The 20057-nt window shown below is 38.2% G+C and overlaps 1 protein-coding gene across 1 annotated transcript in view; it reads right to left on the bottom strand.

Annotated features, from left to right (window-relative positions):
• The window catches only part of elf2a (E74-like factor 2a (ets domain transcription factor)), a 136877-nt gene that overhangs the window by 54568 nt on the left and 62252 nt on the right, over positions 1-20057 (bottom strand). The window contains exon 2 of the mRNA XM_028801686.2: positions 18704-18903. Within this exon, the coding sequence (XP_028657519.1) occupies positions 18704-18778 (75 nt within the window). The 5' untranslated portion in view covers positions 18779-18903. The remainder of the gene's footprint in view (positions 1-18703; positions 18904-20057) is intronic.

Consider the following 20057-nt stretch of genomic DNA (forward strand, 5'->3'; position numbering starts at 1 on the left):
TTTTTTATGTTCACTGAACAGGAAACCAGAATTTTATTTTGTTAATAAAAAGGGAACAAGTAACACTAGTGGTCAGCGTTTGAACTGTATAAATACCTAGGACACCACCTTAATATTGAACATAAGGCTTGTACACAGCTGGTTATGCAAGCACTTAGTGTTAAAAAAAATATTGAAAGGATAAAGAAAAGTAAAATGGGATTGGACTTGGCCAATTCTAAAAACGTGAAATTGGCAATTGCTATTGCACCCCCCACCCCCAAAAAACCTCGATTGTAGCATCCCTACTAAAAAGATCAGATAACCTGGCCTGACACTAAATACATAATCTGAATTCATAAACTCTTCTTGCTTTTTTACTAGTTGTTTAGATGCAAAAAGTTCTTAAATCAGAATATGATTAATCATGGTCATCCCAGTCAATAGACTTAAACCATGGCAATCACTTTCAGAGTTGATAGATTTCCATTTGAGACAGTATGTTTCATCCAGTGCCACCTCACTACAGTTCCAATATACTTCAAAGCCAATACACAGTTAAGTTGTTTTAGTCACTGATGATTTCTCAACACCCTATTACGACAATTTACTTAATTGATTGTTTTGTCAGATTCCTGCACATTTAACTCAAAGATGACTGCCTTTTCTGATGCCAAAGACAAATACAAAGAACAAAGTCAAATATATCTTGCACTTTGACATATTCTCAACATTGGGTTTATATTCTCATTTTCTATGCTTGTGTTGGTATTGGTATGTGTCACAGAATTGTCCATACCTTTGAGGTACCACGCCCCACCAACATGCATGTTAGGTTAATTTGTATTATAAACTGCTCTATTATGAATGCAAGAGTAGGGATTGTAAATAATAGGGGGTAGACTGGTGCTTTACCCATAATCCTGTCTTGAAAACAATGCTAACTGGATATGAGAATTTACAATTTGAGAACAAAATAACAGAAACAGTACATGACAACGGAGTTTTCCTTAGAAATAACAAAAATCACAAACGATGAGCTGTAAAATGATTCAAATTAGGCTGTTTGCCAATTAGCAGCATTTGTCAGCTATAAAAGAAGTCCAGCAATTAGCACTTTAACATATGTGATTTCTAGGCAACAGAGTTCCAAAAACAACTGATAGTCAGGGCCTGAACTTTATACTGACATGGACAAATGGACACTACATTTGATATCTGCTAAATACCACAAAAATACAGACTGAAAAATTACTTTAGAATTTGAATCAGCATCTTTGTGACCCAACAAAAAATTGGGACACTGCCAGTTTCACAAAGCGTGAAGCTATCGAAGGGCTACAATTCTCAAAGTACTTAAACCCAAGGAAGCCATTTCATAGGACACAGGACCACCTTATGGTGTAAACACTCTTTTCGCAAGATATTCCCCTATTCACTACTAAATTAATTCCATTGATTTCATAAATACCAGGATTAACTCAACAGCTATCCAAGGCCTTCCCAGTCATTACTGAACCAAAGTACAGGGGAGCCTTTCTTTTTGAGCACATTATGTACGGTAATAAATATCCTATTTATCTTCATTTTCCCCCTTACTTGTAATACATAAAATTACATTTTTATGAAAGTGCTACTCCAACATCCTTTATTTTGCAATAAAACTGGAAGAGATGCACCAATACAAGTTATTTCTAGGTATTTAGTTAAAAAAAAAACAATTATATAAATGAGGTGTGGCATAATCTGCAGGGGCAGTGGCAGTGGCAAGTTTTTTTCTGAGGTAGTGCTGTATTGTCTTCTATTTGGTGTTTTTATGTTCTTTCTATTGTAGTATGGGTTTTCATTCCACTTTTAAGAAATTCCGTCAGTAAGTGAGCACTTTAATGAACACTTATCCTCCTTTGCTGCCAATAAAATACTCCTGTTTGCAGTAATAATGAGCTAGATATTTGGGTAAAAATTGAAATTATTAACTGACTGAAATTTTTTTCACTTACTCTAGACAAACACCAGGAAAAAGTGCTAATTTCTTGGAATAACAAACTAGAAGAAAGCAGATTTTACACCACTATAGATATATTTAGACATGAACATACAATTGTCCACAAGGTGGAGGTGTGAACACAACAAAGATTACAAACTTGCAAGCAAGTTCATACAGCTCAACATCGCATGAATCATTAACCCACATTATGTTCAAAATACAGTATGTATAAAACAATTTCTCAGATTTTCTAAAACAAATATATAATTGTATATTTAATACAAAATTCTACTAAATCACTTAATATTCCTAAAAACTCTTGATAGAGAAGTGAAGTGCTAAATGGTCTAATTAATAACAATAAAATTAAACTCTCTTAGGCTGAGTGACACTCATAAATTGAGCAAAGGCTGAAACTCAATTTCCTAGTACTGTATAAACCTTGTAAACAAAAGATAGAAATGCTAGTTTCTACAGTGGTAGCAAGTTTACCATATGACCAACTAAATCTGAAACACTACACAAAAAAATTGCTAACTTTTTTGGGGTAAACAATGTGCCTACATTTCTTAGTTTAAGTACAATATAAATCATATAATTTTTTTCCAATGGACATGTAAATAAAAGAACCAAAAAGTCAATAAATTTAAATATTTATAAGGGTCACATGGAGCTATAGCTAAAATTAATTTTAAAAATAGATATTTGAATAGATGAGAAAATGATTTTATCAGACTATCCAAATGAAAATAAATGCCATTCTTTAGTCACACAAAAATCCTTGTTATGTAAAAATTATCTTTTGGTGAATCACCTTAATTTCACACTGAAAAATCAGGGAAATCCAACCTTTAACTGAAGTAAATTTATTCTGTGAAAAAATAATCCTGCATCAAGAAATAATTATTTTTAACAAACAACAAGTGCCATAATAACCGGCACACCTAGAAATATTTACGAACAAATTATAACTGAAGCATTTGTTCATCTATGTTTTACTTTAAGTTGATCAAAGTGTATAGGAACTTTCCAGCAGTAATCCATTACTTTCTGTTTCAGTAGGGTATAAACATGAGGTGGTACAGAGGCCAAATTCCCTTATTCATTCATCAACAAGGGAAAATAAGACAACATACAATTCAAATTATGGGTAAAATGTGTTAACCTTCACAGGTCAGGGAATGGCAATAAAAATAGCTACTATCCTGAAAAAGCCCATATCTACAGTTAGGACAATAATTATAAAGAACAAATCAACTGGAACTGTTACCAACTTGCATGCAAGGACCAAAGCTTATCTTGCCCACACACACATTGAGAAGGATGGTAAAAGAGGTAAAACAAATCTCCAAAGTTAAAGAAAAAAGTAACATTTTGATGTTAACAAGTCTCCAAAACTACCCTCAGACACCATCTCCATGGCAGCACATTATTTGGAAGACACTGCCATATAACCACCAATGTTAGCACCTAATGTTTGCAAACACTAATTGAACTTTGACTGTAGCTGTGTCATATTATAAGACAAAGCAAAAATTGAACTTTTTGGCAACAACCTCTCAAGGTGGGTTTGATAGAAAATAACCTAATCCTCACTGTCAAGTAAAGTGGATGCTCTATGATGTTGTATAACTATTTTTCTTTTGAAAGTCCTGCATTCCTTGTTAGGATATATGGTATTATGGACTCCATGAAATGCCAGGATATGTTAAATTTAAATCTGGCTGCCTCTGCCAAGAAACTAAAACTGTGTTGTCACTGAATCTATGAAAATGACAATGATCTAAAATATAGATCTACAACAAACAAAAATAGTTAAGGGAACACAAAATCAAGCTTATGCAATGGCCGTCTTAGTCTCAGGTGATCTGCTCGGTATTCTCCAACCTTATAAGATGTTTTAGGAGATGATTCAGTGCTGTTTTATCGGCAAAGGGAGGTTGTACTAAGTATTAAATGCAGGGATACCAATAATCATGGCATTTGTGGTTCTGTTGAAAATAATTATTTCTTGATGAGGGATTACATTTTCTAAAAAAATTAATTTACTCCAGTTAAAGGTAGAAATTCTCTAATGTTTTCAATGTGAGATTAATTAAATTCACCAAAAACTTGATTTTTTATAACCCTTTTTACTCATCCTTCTTAGGTGTGCCAAGAATATACAAAAACACACATCTTTTAATAAATCCTACACCAATATTTTTAGTGATATTTTTTATTTGAAAGCAATGAAATAGCCATTTTTAAAATGTATCATTGTTTTATCCTGGGAAAAAATATTCCTTTGGGAAAGAAAAGGGAAAGTTCAGGTTGTATAAGTATTCATTCCCCTGATGCGGGAAGTTACACAAGAGAAAAAGAATTTCCCCAAACACGTCATAATTACCATACATTTGGTATGCATATTACTAACCGAAAATGGTAAACTGGGAGGCACAGACGCAGGTCTCGGTAAACTGGAAGGCACAGACGCAGGTACACGGCGATGGACCCAGGAGACATAGTGCGCAGGCGCCTATAGCGCGCGTCTCATAAACCGCAAGCGAAGTCTGATCCACCGTGAACGAAGGAGTTACAGCTCAGAAACGAAAGAGCTCAACTAACGTAAACAGGACATGAAGCAACAACGCGCCCATAGCTAACGACTAACGACACAGCCACACAGAAAAGAGGATTCTGCACTGCCCCCCAGAGTCAAACGGAAGACACTACGGGGTCCGCAAAGGTCCACAATGATAGTACGGAAGACTCGAGAAAGTACGAAAGGCGCAGGCGCCTACAACGCGCTTCTGAACTAAACGTCCACACTACACAGCATGGTCCGGGTAATAAGAATAAACGAACTCTCCATATTAAACGTACGGCATCCTCACACGTCCAAACCATATAGCATATGTGAATCACATTACAGTGATGCATTATTAACAGTACAACCACAGAAAACGCTCCGTATTAACAGTAAGTGCAATTATCCATATTACTAACGGTAGGCAACAGATAACTAATGGAGTCACGGTCACAGCTCCGAAACGATCCAGCTCAACTAATGGAGCTACAAAAGCGAGCCCGCATGGATAAAAACAATAGACGTGGGCGCCTACAACGTGCGTCTGAAACCTCGGAAGCAAAACTGTCTCGGCTCCAAAACCAAACAGCTCGACTAACGGAGCTACAAAAACGAGCCCGCATGGACAAATACAATGTACACAGACGCCTACAACCCGCGTCTGAAACTGCGGTAGCAAAGCAGGCACGGGTTCAAAACGAATGTCCACAACTGATGGAGATACAAAAACGAGCCCGCCTGGATAAAACAAATGAACGCAGGCGCCTACAACGCGCTTCTCAAACAACGCAACCAAAGGAGTCATGGCTCCAAAATGAAACAACTCAACTAACGGACATACAGAAGCGAGCCTGCCTGAATACAATTAATGAACGTAGGCGCCTACAATGCGCCTCTCAAACAGGAGAGTCAATAGATAAACGGCAAAGAAAGGAACGACAGACGGCCGCTAAACAATTCCGCCAATTAGCTGACAACGCATTCTGTAATGAGTCCACTATTAGTGGACATTCATTAGGATTAATGAATATACTTCCTTTGTTCGTCATCTACACCTTTACACTCCAATATATCTCATACATTCATCAATGTATTTCGGGTTACCCAACACCGGGGGTAGGCGAGCGAAGCGAGCAGGGGGCGGAGCCCTCTTGTCCACTGCTAAATCATTAAAGTAACTGCTCATTTTCAGGATGAAAACTATGCAGTTAAGGAAACATTATTCAAACTGTGAATCAGAATGACAGCGGTGAACTTGAAATTGAGAAATATATTAATGAACAAATTAAAACAAAAATTACAATATTCAAGTTTTTGGATGCCCCAGTGATACGATTATGAGGGGAAGGAAGCTATATAAAACCACTCAGGTGCAACCTGAAAAAGATAATTCCTGGAAACTCTCTGCTCAAACCAGAAAGAGACTTTTGAGAAAACCACAGAAAGATCAATAATTACTCTTGAGGAGCTAGAGAGTTCAGTAACTGAGCCTGGATTACAGGTGGACCAGTCAACTAAGTCAAGGCAAAAACACTAGGAAAGTGGCACAAAAGAAACCATTACTCGAAAAGAACCATATTAAAAGCACATTTGTAGATTACCAGAAATTTGTTCCTGCTATGACTTTGGAAAAGGTTTTGTGAACAGATGAGACTAAGACAGAACATTCTATCCAAAGTTCAAACAAATGTGTGGTGTAAATGTAAAACTGTCCATACCTCAAAAAACAAATTACCCAGATTGAAATACGGTGGTACTAACATTATGTTCTGGGATTGCTTTTCATCACCTACACACCTAGTTTATAAAAACAAAAGGCTGGATAGTGTAAAATGCAATGAAATATTATAAATCTGCTAAAAACTGAAGTTTAGGGAAAGTTCATCTTTCAGCATGACAACTATCCTAAACACATGCCCAAAGAAACCTTAGAGTGGCTCAGTGACAAAAAGCCCTAATCTCGGTTTAACTGAGAATATGTGGCAACAAAAAATTTGGAGTTTCAGAACTTTAAAATAAAAATATCAACTTATTTAACTTATCACAGAAAAAAATATTTTACTGTACAAACACCTTACCTTCACAGTTCAAATTAATTAATGGGATTAGCCATTGGTACAATAATTTATTTTGAAACTCAAGTCATTACTAAACCTGTCAGTGAAAATCTGAGTCCTATCAGTTTTTCAGCTTCACTTCTCTAAATATTATTTCAATACAGCTCAGTATTATTCAAGCAAGTTTAATTCCATGAAGTATTTTCACACACACTCCCTGGAGATTTGTGTGCTATTTTTATTACCATATTCAGAAAAAACAGGTGTATGGTCTCTGTGTCATTTAAATTAACTTTCTCTGACCTCAGTCCAGCTTTGGTGAACATGCCTTTATATTAGTGTTAATAAAGGCAAGTGTATTACTTATCTAGGATCAACAATTTAAAGAAAAATTATTACTTTACAAATCAGGATCATTTAAACTTATCTACTCTATCTAAATGTTTAAAAAGATCACTAATTTAAGCTCATTTCAGCTTATACTTACATATCTGAAATGTAGCAATGAAATTTCCCCTTGGAAAACGAGATATTGCCAAACGGCAGCAAAGCAGGATCTTGGCTGCCTTTGCTCTGTGTGAAATGACCTCATCATATCTATTTCCGGCATACCCTGCCTCCTCTGTCAGGCCGTGTGCAAACCTTCTGGACAAGAGGAGTCAAAGAGTTAAGAATAGGAGTAACAGACATGAGGAATACATCGAGTCACAAGAGTCAACTGCTTTATTTGCACTTCATGTACAATGATTGTTCATAAGAGTACACTGCACAAGAAGTAAATGAATTGTACACTTTGCATAGTAGTTTGCTTGGTTACATAACCACAAGTTAAAACTTTGAGGGGCTGCAAAACATAGGGCATCTCTATCTACTCTAATCTACCACTGCCTTTGTATTTATGATGTTGATATTATTTGTTTGATTGAATGTAATGTGTTTATCTACAAATAAAGGAGGAGACAAAAAGGCCCCATGCCACTAAACTGAGTTTAGGTTCCATAGAGGTCTGCATTCCCATAAAAGCTCAATGTCCAGTTAAAAGCAAAAGATGGTTTGGATGAACACTTGCAGCCATAGTGATCCATAGGACTGAACTTGAGAACCATTGGTTTAAGCCTTTCATACTAATCAATCAGCATACATGTTATTCTGAAGAAACTGCTCCCCTATAGCATTCAGTGTCATTTACACCTGCAACTACACTGTTCACCACTAATTTCCAGTATCCAGAAACAATTAAGAGAGCAAACTCCACAGTACTGTGAATTTTAAAAAAAAATGACAAAAACAAATTAAACATATAACAATTTCTGAATTTCTTCTAAATTTAAATGTCATACTAATACACTTTTCTGTATACAGAACAAGGCACGAATAAAGGCTAGACAATTAGCTCAATTTAGAGTGAATGACTCATTAATTTTTTTAAATTCATTGGAATAAAAGGCTACAGCCACAAAATTACCCCTGTACTAAACCTAAAATTCATGGTCAACATTCAGCAAATTGAATATTAAAACTATTTCAGATCATGTAATTCAAAATTCTCTGTTCATTTTGTTTTATGGAAAAGGTAATGAATACTAAATATGCAGTTTGCAGGCAAAGTGAACTTAAGAAATGTTAGGATCTATGAAGGAATGGTAGCATCATTGCTCATGCACATGCTACAAGCAGTTACAATATGGTACAAATCTTACTTAAATTTTGTAAAATTTGATTTTGACAGGCCTTTTGGAGGTTTCAAAGCTTAAAGCACCTTTTAAAAACAATGTTTTCTAATTGCTGCCACAGATGCCAAGTAAAATAATTACATTCTCTAAAAGGATATTCTCAATTTAAAAAAAGCATACTTCAGACTGCAGTGCATGCTGCATATTCTGTACCAATTATCACAGTGAGCTTCAGTTAGCATGCTATAACAAATATATCACTACTAAAATACATAAAAAATTCCCTCAGCCTTCCAATTTTTCAAGAAAGAAACAGAGTACACACTTCATAAAACATTTTTTAAAATATGCTAACAAAAAGGTTTTCACATTATTCCTCTGGATACCATGCAAACAGTCTTCAAATGAGTAATGCAAGTAAACAGCAAGTTTACAAATATTCAATCTGAACTTTACAATGGAAGACATTAAGAACTGAATTATAACGATAGATAGATAGATAGATAGATAGATAGATAGATAGATAGATAGATAGATAGATAGATAGATAGATAGATAGATAGATAGATAGATAGATAGATAGATAGATAGATAGATAGATAGATAGATAGATAGATAGATAGATAGATAGATAGATAGATAGATAGATAGATAGATAGATAGATAGATAGATAGATAGATAGATAGATAGATAGATAGATAGATAGATAGATAGATAGATAGATACTTTATTAATCCCAATGGGAAATTCACATTAAGATCTGCTTATGAGCAAATGTAAAATTTCACCTTCTCTCTTGCTGCTATTTTAGCTTAATCAAATAGGAAATTTTAATTGACTCATGGAAACACAATTCTTAACTCCAAATATAAAAACATTTACAACAAAAAGGACACAATTTTTTGACCATGTTGCTAAAAACAGAAATAAAAACATAATCCACAAGAATACAGTAAAAAGATGGAGTCCCTCTTTAAGAACAAGTATCACATATGGATAAAAAAATCCATAAAGAACGATGCATTTTCTGCTTATGAGCAAATGTAAAATTTCACCTTCTCTCTTGTTGCTATTTTAGCTTAATCAAATAGGAAATTTTAATTGACTCATGAAAACACAATTTGTAATGCCAAATTTGAAAACATCTACAACAAAAAGGACACAATGTTTCGAGCATTTTGCTAAAAACAGAAATAAAAACATAATCCACAAGAATATAATAAAAAGATGGAGTCCCTCTTTAAGCACAAGTATTAGATATGGATAAAAAAATCCATAAAGAAAGATGTATTTTATACAGCACTGAAAACCTAGTGTAAAACAAATACAGTACAAATAAAATATAATCAAAATAGAACACATATGTTGTTTGTGAGACATCATCCTATAACTATAAAAATTAAGGAATCATTAAGTTTGCTTGCTCTCTCATCAACTCTAACAACAACAAAAAATATCACATTTAATGATTTTGCTAAATCAAAATGATACTACAGTATCAGTGTTCTAGCTGTTGTTAGGCAACTCCAACCATAAATGGCTCAAAAGAGATACAGAGAGAAAGGGAAAGTCATACTGACAAATATTGGTCAAATATTGGCAAAGGTGGTAGTGAATTTGTGTGTGAAAGAGAGAGAGAGAGAGAGAGATATGGCTTTGGTGGAAACATGTAATGGCTTTCTTGGATTCTATAGTAAGTGCAATACTTCAAGAAAAACAGAGAAGCCAGGGAGAACAGACAACATATTATAGAAACACTGCCAACATGTGGCATAGCAGGGCTGTTCATTCAAATGCAAACTCTGGGAGGACTGGCAATAGGCAAGGGGTATATAATACTGTCTATACAGTAATCCCTCCTCCATCGCGGGGGTTGTGTTCCAGACCCCCCCGCGAAAGGTGAAAATCCACGAAGTAGAAACCATATGTTTATATGGTTATTTTTATATTGTCATGCTTGGGTCACAGATTTGTACAGAAACACAGGAGGTTGTAGAGAGACAGGAACTTTATTCAAACACTGCAAACAAACATTTGTCTCCTTTTCAAAAGTTTAAACTGTGCTCCATGACAAGACAGAGATGACAGTTCCGTCTCACAATTAAAAGAATGCAAACATATCTTCCTCTTCAAAGGAGTGCGCGTCAGAGAGAGAGAGAGAGAAAAAAAAAGCAAACAGTCAAAAATCAATAGGGCTGTTTGGCTTTTAAGTATGCGAAGCACCGCCGGGCAAAGTAGCTGCAAGGAAGGGAGCAAGCATTTTTCAGCATTTTTTAGAGGAGCGTCCGTATCCTCTAGGCCAGTGTGCGAACAGCCCCTCTGCTCACACCCCCTCCGTCAGAGCGAGAGAGAGAGGAAAGCAAACAATCAAAAATCAATACGTGCTGTTTGATCTTTTAAGTATGCGAAGCACCATGCGGGAAGCATATCGCTTGCAAATCAGCCACATGTAAGCCCAGCAAAGAATGGAGCACTGTGAAGGTAATCTTTCAGCGTTTTTTGAGGAGCGGCCGTGTCCTCTAGGGGTGCAAACAGCCCCCGTGCTCACAATATATTTGAGGAGTTTTATATTTAATACATAATACGCGCTGTGGTTGGGTAGCTTCTCAGTCATCTGCCAATAGCGTCCCTTGTATGAAATCAACTGGGCAAACCAACTGAGGAAGCGTGTACCAGAAATTAAAAGACCCATGGTCCACAGAAATCCGCGAACCAGCAAAAAGTCTGCGATATATATTTAAATATGCTTACATATAAAATCCGCGATAGAGTGAAGCCACGAAAGTCGAAGCGCGATATAGCGAGGGATTACTGTACATAAGTATTCACAGCCTTTGCCATGAAGCTCAAAATTGAGCTCCGTTGTATCCTGTTTCCCCGATCATCCTTGAGATGTTTCTGCAGCTTAATTGGAGTCCACCTGTGGTAAATTCAGTTGATTGGACATGATTTGGAAAGGCACACACCTGTCTATATAAGGTCCCACAGTTGACAGTTCATGTCAGAGCACAAACCAAGTATGAAGTCAAAGGAATTGTCTGTAGACCACTGAGACAGGATTGTCTCGAGGCACATATCTGGGGAAGGTTACAGAAAAATTTCTGCTGCTTTGAAGGTCCCAATGAGCACAGTGGCCTCCATCATCCGTAAGTGGAAGAAGTTCGAAACCACCAGGACTCTTCCAAGAGCTGGCCAGCCATCTAAACTGAGCGATCAGGGGAGAAGGGCCTTAGTCAGGTAGGTGACCAAGAACCCGATGGTCACTCTGTCAGAGCTCCAGAGGTCCTCTGTGGAGAGAGGAGAACCTTCCAGAAGGACAACCATCTCTGCAGCAATCCACCAATCAGGCCTGTATGGTACAGTGGCCAGATGGAAGCCACTCCTTGGTAAAAGGCACATGGCAGCCCGCCTGAAGTTTGCCAAAAGGCACCTGAAGGAATCTCAGACCATGAGAAAGAAAATTCTCTGGTCTGATGAGACAAAGATTGAACTCTTTGGTGTGAATGCCAGGCGTCACGTTTGGAGAAAACCAGGCACCATCCCTACAGTGAAGCATGGTGGTGGCAGCATCATGCTGTGGGTATGTTTTTCAGCGGCAGGGACTGGGAGACTAGTCAGGATAAAGGGAAAGATGACTGCAGCAATGTACAGAGACATCCTGGATGAAAACCTGCTCCAGAGCGCTCTTGACCTCAGACTGGGGCGACGGTTCATCTTTCAGCAGGACAATGACCCTAAGCACACAGCCAAGATATCAAAGGAGTGGCTTCAGGACAACTCTGTGAATGTCCTTGAGTGGCCCAGCCAGAGCCCAGACTTGAATCCGATTGAACATCTCTGGAGAGATCTTAAAATGGCTGTGCACCGACGCTTCCCATCCAACCTGATGGTGCTTGAGAGGTGCTGCAAAGAGGAATGGGCGAAACTGGCCAAGGACAGGTGTGCCAAGCTTGTGGCATCATATTCAACAAGACTTGAGGCTGTAATTGCTGCCAAAGGTGCATCGACAAAGTATTGAGCAAAGGCTGTGAATATTTATGTACATGGGATTTCTCAGTTTTTTTATTTTGAATAAATTTGCAGAAACTTCAAGTAAACTTTTTTCATGTTGTCATTATGGGGTGTTGTGTGTAGAATTCTGAGGAAAAAAATGAATTTAATCCATTTTGGAATAAGGCTGTAACATAACAAAATGTGGAAAAAGTGATGCGCTGTGAATACTTTCCGGATGCACTGTATCTATATATATAATTCACTAAGGCACGCAAGACAGAGCCACGCCCACCAACTCTAAGACCATGGGATACGATGACAACTCACAGAGCCACGCCCACCAACTCTAAGAATTCACTAAGTCCATGGCAAGCAAGACAGAGCCCCGCCCACCAACAATTCACTAAGCAGCCGACCATGGCACACGCACGACAGAGCCCCGCCCGCCAACAATTCAAGCGAAAGCATTTGCCAAGAATGTTTTCATCAATCAAGAACGAAAGTCGGAGGTTCGGAGACGATCACATACCGTCGTAGTTCCGACCATAAACGATGCCAACTGGCAATCCGGCAGCATTATTCCCATGACCCGCCGGGCAGCCAACCGGGTAACCAAAGTCTTTGGGTTCCGGGGGGAGTATGGTTGCAAAGCTGAAACTTAATGGAATTGACGGAAAGGCACCACCAGGTGTGGAGCCTTTCGCTTAATTTTACTCAACACGGGAAACCTCATCTGGCCCAGACACAGAGAGGATTGACAGATTGATAGCTCTTTCTCAATTCTGTGGGTGGTGGTGCATGGCCATTCTTAGTTGGTGGAGCGATTTGTCTGGTTAATTGCGATAACGAACGAGACTCCCTCCTGCTAAATAGTTACGCGACAAAAGAGCGGTCGGTGTCCAACTTCTTAGAGGGACAAGTGGCTTTCAGCCATGTGAGATTGAGCAATAACAGGTCTGTGATGCCCTTAGATGTCCGGTACTGCACGTGCGCTACACTGAATGGATCAACGTGTGTCTACCTGGCACCAAGAGGCATGGGTAAGCCGTTGAACCCCATTCGTGATGGAGACCGGGGCTTGCAATTGTTCCCCATGAACGAGGAATTCCCAGTAAGTGCGGGTCATACGCTCACACTGATCAAGTCCCTGCCCTTTGTACACACCCCCCGTCGCTACTACCATGGTCGGGTGACTTGGTGGATTATATATAGAAAAGCAGCCAGAACCGCAAAGAACAATGAAAAGTCAACGTGGCTCAGAGGTGCATGTGGACTGTACACAGACGAAAGCGACTCAGGTGAGGAGTTGGGGGCAGGCACATGAGCAGGCAGTGCATACCGAACGATGACTAAGAGATGACTAAGAAATCAGCAGACTAGAATGGCGGGGGGACCGGGGCGGAGGGGGCGTCCTTCCCCTCTCCCCCCGTTCCACCCTATGTGACCGAGTGCCGTCCAGCCCCGTCCCTCGCTCTGGGAGGTGGAGGCGCGACGGCGGTCCTCCCGTTTTTAGTCATGGACAATTGTATGTTGCCCTGTCCAGAGTTCCATCTTTTCATTCACCTACAGTCGTATCCTCAAACCCACCCTATTTGGACGACTGTGTCTTTCAGGAAGTGTTCACCCATCAATACATAATTTTGCGGCGTATGCTACGCCGCGGGTTGGCTAGTGTGTTACAAATGGCTTTGGTCTTATATAAACGTGTTGAGAAAATACTTTAACTTCTTGAATATGAATCTTATCTGTTTGTGCTTGTAGGTTTTGTTCTTGATCTTCTTGGCTTCTAGTTCTAAAGGCTTCGGTGTAAAAGCTGTTTGTATTAATTAAATCCTGAATTTTTTTTAAGGAAATGAGGAGAGATGAGGGGTGTGTGATATTGACAAAAAAATCTCTCTATTCTCTGGGATTTTTTTGATAACAGTAAGTAGACGATATCTTGCATTCTTCAAAAATGCATTTGTAAAAAAAGTCTTATATTGTCCTAGCTCTGACTCACACTTTTTAATAGGATGTTAATGGTTGCTTACTATTTTAAATATTAATGTAAACAATATATTTAAAGGAATACTCCACCCAAAAGATATTTTTTAAATGCTATTTACCCCAGAAATTTTTTTAATCTCATGCTTTTGTAGAAAAAAATCAAATATTTAACATTCAAACTTAACAGCTCTGATAAATGATCAATGCAGGACAGAGTCAAAGAATGTGAAAACATCCATGGGAAAAGATAAAAAAAAATTTATATATCATGTAACTTGTGTTGCATAATCTACATTTCCGGTATCCATTTATATGGGAAAAATGTGCAAAATGCATGCACTTTTTGCTAAATTATTATTAACAGTTACTTCCTTAAAATTCCTTCCGTCATATTAAATGTAAACTAGTGCTGGGTGGTATACCGGTTCATACCAAAAACCATTTTTTATTTTTGTTATGATATGGATTTTTCTTATATTGCAACACCGGTTTAAATAACCTAAACCAGTGGTCCCCAACCTTTTTGACAGCAAGGACCACTTTACTTGAAGCAAATTTTTGCAGGGACCGGTGGGGGGGAGGGGGATTTGGAGATTCGGGGCGGGTTCGTAGGACAGTTTTATACACAATTTACATTACATTTCTATTTTTATTAAATTATTAAGCAGTTCACATACGTTTGCAACCCGAGATTTTCTTTTTTTGCATATAACAAAGACATATGCATTACATTTGTCATTCCAACAGATTGCACATCACAAACATTAACACTGTTATCGTTTTTTTGTGTCTGCCGTTTCTATAGAAGGGTAACAATGAGTTAAATTTCAATGGATGTTTTTCAAATGTTGACAAGCAATAAGCAAAAGGTATCACTGAAAACCACAAAAAATAAAAACAGCAAAAAAAAAAAAACAGTACGAGGAAAGTTTGTAAAAAACAATTTCTTTCTTCAATGTTTCTGTTTGGGGATCGTTGTGCAAATGTGCACAACTGAGCTGCGACCACAGATCTAACTGCTCTGTGGATGATTCATTCAAGCATTTCAAGGTCACTTTGTTGTAATGAACGTATCTGCTGAATGTACTTCGTAGTAACAACACTTCTATAGACTCGTATCATATGGAGAAACTGTCGGGACCATAAAAATACTTTGTTGTAATACTCTCTCACCTCAGTCTCTCTCCTCTCTCTGTACCGCTGCAAAGCCCCGCCCGCCAAACGTTCTGAAAAGTTTGAGTGAGTCTCCGTTGCCGGCAGTTCTCTCGCGGCTCGGCTGTCAGACGGCAGTGGCCCGCGGACCAGGGGTTGGGGACACTTGGCCTAAACAACGTTCAGAATGTGGCGCAGCGGGAAACTGTTTAAGGAGGGACCTTTTTCACTGCTGCATCGCTAAACATGCATACAACGGAGTACATGTGTTAGTGGAGGTATTGAATGGTGAAAATGGACAGAGAACATTCAGAAACTGAAGCCGTAGCCGACGATAAAATTGAACATGATGACACAGAAGAACTTTTGCTGAAAAAAGGAGCCGTGTCTGTTGTCTGTAGATACTTTGGTTTTAAAAGGTCGGATGTGGACTACTGTTTCTATACAGTGGAACCTCGGGTCATGAACGTCTCGGACCACGTACAAATTGTGTTACGACCAAAAAGTTCGCCAAACTTTTGCATCTGTTCACGACCACACACTCGGGTGACGAACAAGCCAGTTTCCTTCCCGGTTCGTACATGCTGATGATTTCCGCACGTGTTCAGTCTCTCCCTGTGCATTTCCTGTGCAGCGAGAGAGAGCGTGAGCGAGAGCCCAAGCAGAAGAAGTAAACATTACAGAAGAAGTAAGTAAACATTTAGTTTACTATTACACTGTGCATTCAATGGTATAACTATTTTTGTGCTTAAAAATCTTTAAAAAAATATATATTTACATACAATTAATCCGTTCCGGACCGTACGAGCTGTATTTATATACAGTCCTATGGGGGAAATTACTTTGGATCATGACCAAATCGGGTTGCGACCAGAGTTTTGGAACGAATTACGGTCGTCACCCGAGGTGCCACTGTACTACTAGGTAATACTGCAAGCCAAATTGTACTTGTTTTATTTTTTTTTCAATACTGTGTAATGTACCTGGGTACTGTGTAATAGTGTGACAACATATTGAATTTATTCTCGAAATTTCTACTTTATTCTCTACATTTATGTCGAGATTAAAGTTGACATATTGACTTTATTCTTATAATTTGTCATTAAAGTAGAACATTGTAAATTAAACTTCATCTTTAAATAAATATTTAATTTACTAGATTTTCTCAAACCCCGTCATAAGTTATGTAGCACATTAAATGCTTTATGTTAAGTGTTCCCTGAGCCATGTTAATCGCTACATGCTTCTTAAACTAACTTCCTCTTGCACTAAGAGCTGTTAAGTTTGAATGTTAATTCACAATACAATGTACAATTCTCATGACAGTGGAATAGGTTATTCTTAGCCAGAATACCGTCCAATACCGTGAAACCGGTATAATTTTGAAGATATATAGATTTTGTGATATAGAATTTTGGTCATACCACCCAGCACTAATGTAAACACAGAAGATGCCATTCCAACAGAGCTGTGCAACTGAATGAAAGACTTTTTTTCACTAGTGAATGAGGGCAAAAGGCAGATCTGTGAGTGTTTGTCATGCTTGTATTTTTTGTCCTGTAATTGACAATGCAGGTCATTGCTGTATGCCATGTGTCTAACTGTCAGTAGAAGTAGCTGTGCCCTCACTACCATTTAGAATAAGAAGGACCCAGAATGGCCTTTGCAATGTGCTTCACTGAATTTGTAGCGGTTCCTGTCAGCAATGCAGTGTGATTGCGCCTCTATTTAGTTTTCATTCCAGTCATGCAGCACAGTCACTAAGCCACTGTTTTTGTGTCAGCTACGTCACATGTGTGGTCAGAAGGTGAGGAGCAGTTTCTGCTGGCCATGAGGAGTCGTCCACATTCTAATTTTAGGGCCACTGTGGGCTGGATGTCCAATTCATGGGTTGTACTTCATGTGTTATGGCATAAGCTGTGAACTAAATGTGGCAACGGCACAATGCGTAAAACCATAAAGAGGTATGTCGAAGATACAAGACAAGTCAGCATTATTTATATAGCACATTTAACCAAACTACAAGTTGACCAAAGTGCTTTACAATAAAAAAAAATATCCAGTAAAATACAGTTCACAGAAGCTAAAAACAAATAAAATAATATAAATACAAAGAAATAAGTAAATAACTAAAAAGCTATACACAGGTCAGGAGCTTGAGTTAAATTTCACATTAAACACCAGAATGGGGAAAAAACATGATCTTGGTGATTTCGACCGAGGCAAAATTATTAAATAAAAAAACATTTTTAAATCCAGGGACCGGTATTCTGTGGATGGAAATGCCATGGGATGAGAGTGGTAAAAGGAGAATTGACCAGACTGATTCAAGATGACAGAAAGACAACTCCAACTCAGATTACCACTCTAAGTAACTGTGATGAACAAAAAAAGGCATCTCAGAAAGCACAACACATCAAACCTTGAGACAAATGGGCTACAAAAGCAGTAGGCCAAGTTGTGTTCCACTCCTGACATTGAAGAATAGAGTGCTGAGGCTATAATGGGCACAGGTTAACCAAAACTGGACAGCTGAACACTAGCAAAAACATAGCCTGGTCTGATGAATCTCATTTTCTTCTTAGGGTCATAGGTGGTAGGGTCAGAATTTCGCATCCATGACAAGAATTCATACACCCAAACTGCTTAATATCAAAAGTCCACACTGACTGTGGTGATGTAATGGAGTGGGGAACGGTTTCTTGGAACACTTTGCGCCCATTGATACCAATCAATCATTGCTTGAATGTCATAGCCTATCCAAGTATTGTTTCTGACCAGGTACATCACTTCATACCCACAATTTACCCATCTTCTAATGGCTACTTCTAGAATGATAATACACCATGTTGCAAAGCAAAAGTCACCTGGTTTATGAAAATGATGACTAGTTCAGTGTACTTCAGTGGCTGCCCCAGTCACCGAATCTGAATCCAACAGAACATTTTTGGAATGTGGCAGAACAGGAGATTCTCAGCATCAGAGTGCATCTGACAAATCCGCAGACACTGTATGATTTAATCATATCGCCATGGAACATAATCTCAAAAGAATGCTTCCAACATCTTGTGGAATGCATACACTGAAAAACAGACTTTTTTGAGAGGAAAAGGAGGACCTACCACTATTAGTATAGTGTTCCTAATAATTTGTATTTGTAATGTAGATTCATCTTAAAATGTTACTACTAACATTCAGTTCTTTAGAGAAATGTTATAATTTTCAACTCAAATTGTACCTGCTTCAATACAGCCATTTAATCTAGTAGTAGCATTTAAAATATGCATTAGATGTCTATATTCTTACCTGCTGGGAATTCTCCGTCACACTGACATATTCCACAACAGGTCCTCCTCCATCAACAACTACCACTGATGCCATGATACATTCCTTTCAGGAGGGGAAGGTATGCTGTGTCTCAAATTATCATTCAATAGTTGAGCCTCTAAACTTTGTAGACCTTCTGTATCCACATTTGACACAGAAATTACAGCAACCACAGCTTCCTGTTTAAAAGAAAATAATTCAGTTAATACCATGCCATTACAATTTTACACCCAGCATCATTTACAAATGCTCCATCATATAGTTCCCATACATTTCAAATTTACTTCACATTCAATTTAAGGAATATATGATAAATGCTCTTTTAGTAGTAGCAGGTCACTTCCAATTGTGTCCTCCCACATCATCCCTATTACACCACTTCAATTGGTATGGCCAGTGATGAGTCCACCTCAGGTCATCAGTATGGGTTGTATATAATTGATGAATAAGTGAGGAAACAACTGAGGGGGCTATACACGAAAAGCCACAGGACCAGACGGATTAAATCACTGAGTTGTTAAGGCCTGTGCTGACCAACTTTTTGGTGTTCTCTGTCACCTTTTCACTTGTCACTAGGGCTATAAAAAGTTTAATTACTATGGAAAACATCATGTATAGTTTCAGTCCCAAAGATGGTAGACATCTCTTAAACTACTGTCTACAGACCAGTGGCACTTACACCCCTCATAATGTTTGAGAGGCTGGTCCTGAACTATATCAATCCACTTGTGAAAGACCACCTGAACTTACAGCAGTTTGCCTGCTGGACAAAGATTGTAGTGGAAAATGAAATTTTGTATCTGCTCCTAAGACTTACTCCCACATGGACAAAGCTGGCAGCAATTTGAGGATTATGTTTTTTCATTTTTCCAGTGTCTTCAATATCATCCAGCCATCCTTGTTAAGAGGTAATCTCCGGGATATGCAGATGGCAGAGCATTTGGTATCATGGATAATGAACTGTCAGGGAAACGAGAGTTTCTGATACTCAAGAACTGTGTTTCTGAAATGGATGCAAGCAACTCTGGATCACCCCAAGGAACAGTACATTCTCCTTTTCTCTTCACTCTATACACCTCAGACTATAACACCAGGTGATGTCACTTGCAGAAATTCTTTCATGATTCTGTACTATTTGGATGCAGAGGAAACAGGTGGAGAACTTTGCTTCTTGATTTACAAAGGATTAACTGCAACTTAACATCACCAAAACTAATAAACTAGTAACTGACATTAGCCACACCAAAGATCATCTGTGTCCAGTTACTAGTATTCAATGAATTGATGTGTTGCACTACTGCAAGTACCTGGGGATGAATATTAATGACAGACT

The sequence above is a fragment of the Erpetoichthys calabaricus genome, chromosome 5 (assembly GCF_900747795.2).
Source record: "Erpetoichthys calabaricus chromosome 5, fErpCal1.3, whole genome shotgun sequence".
Lineage (NCBI taxonomy): Eukaryota > Metazoa > Chordata > Cladistia > Polypteriformes > Polypteridae > Erpetoichthys > Erpetoichthys calabaricus.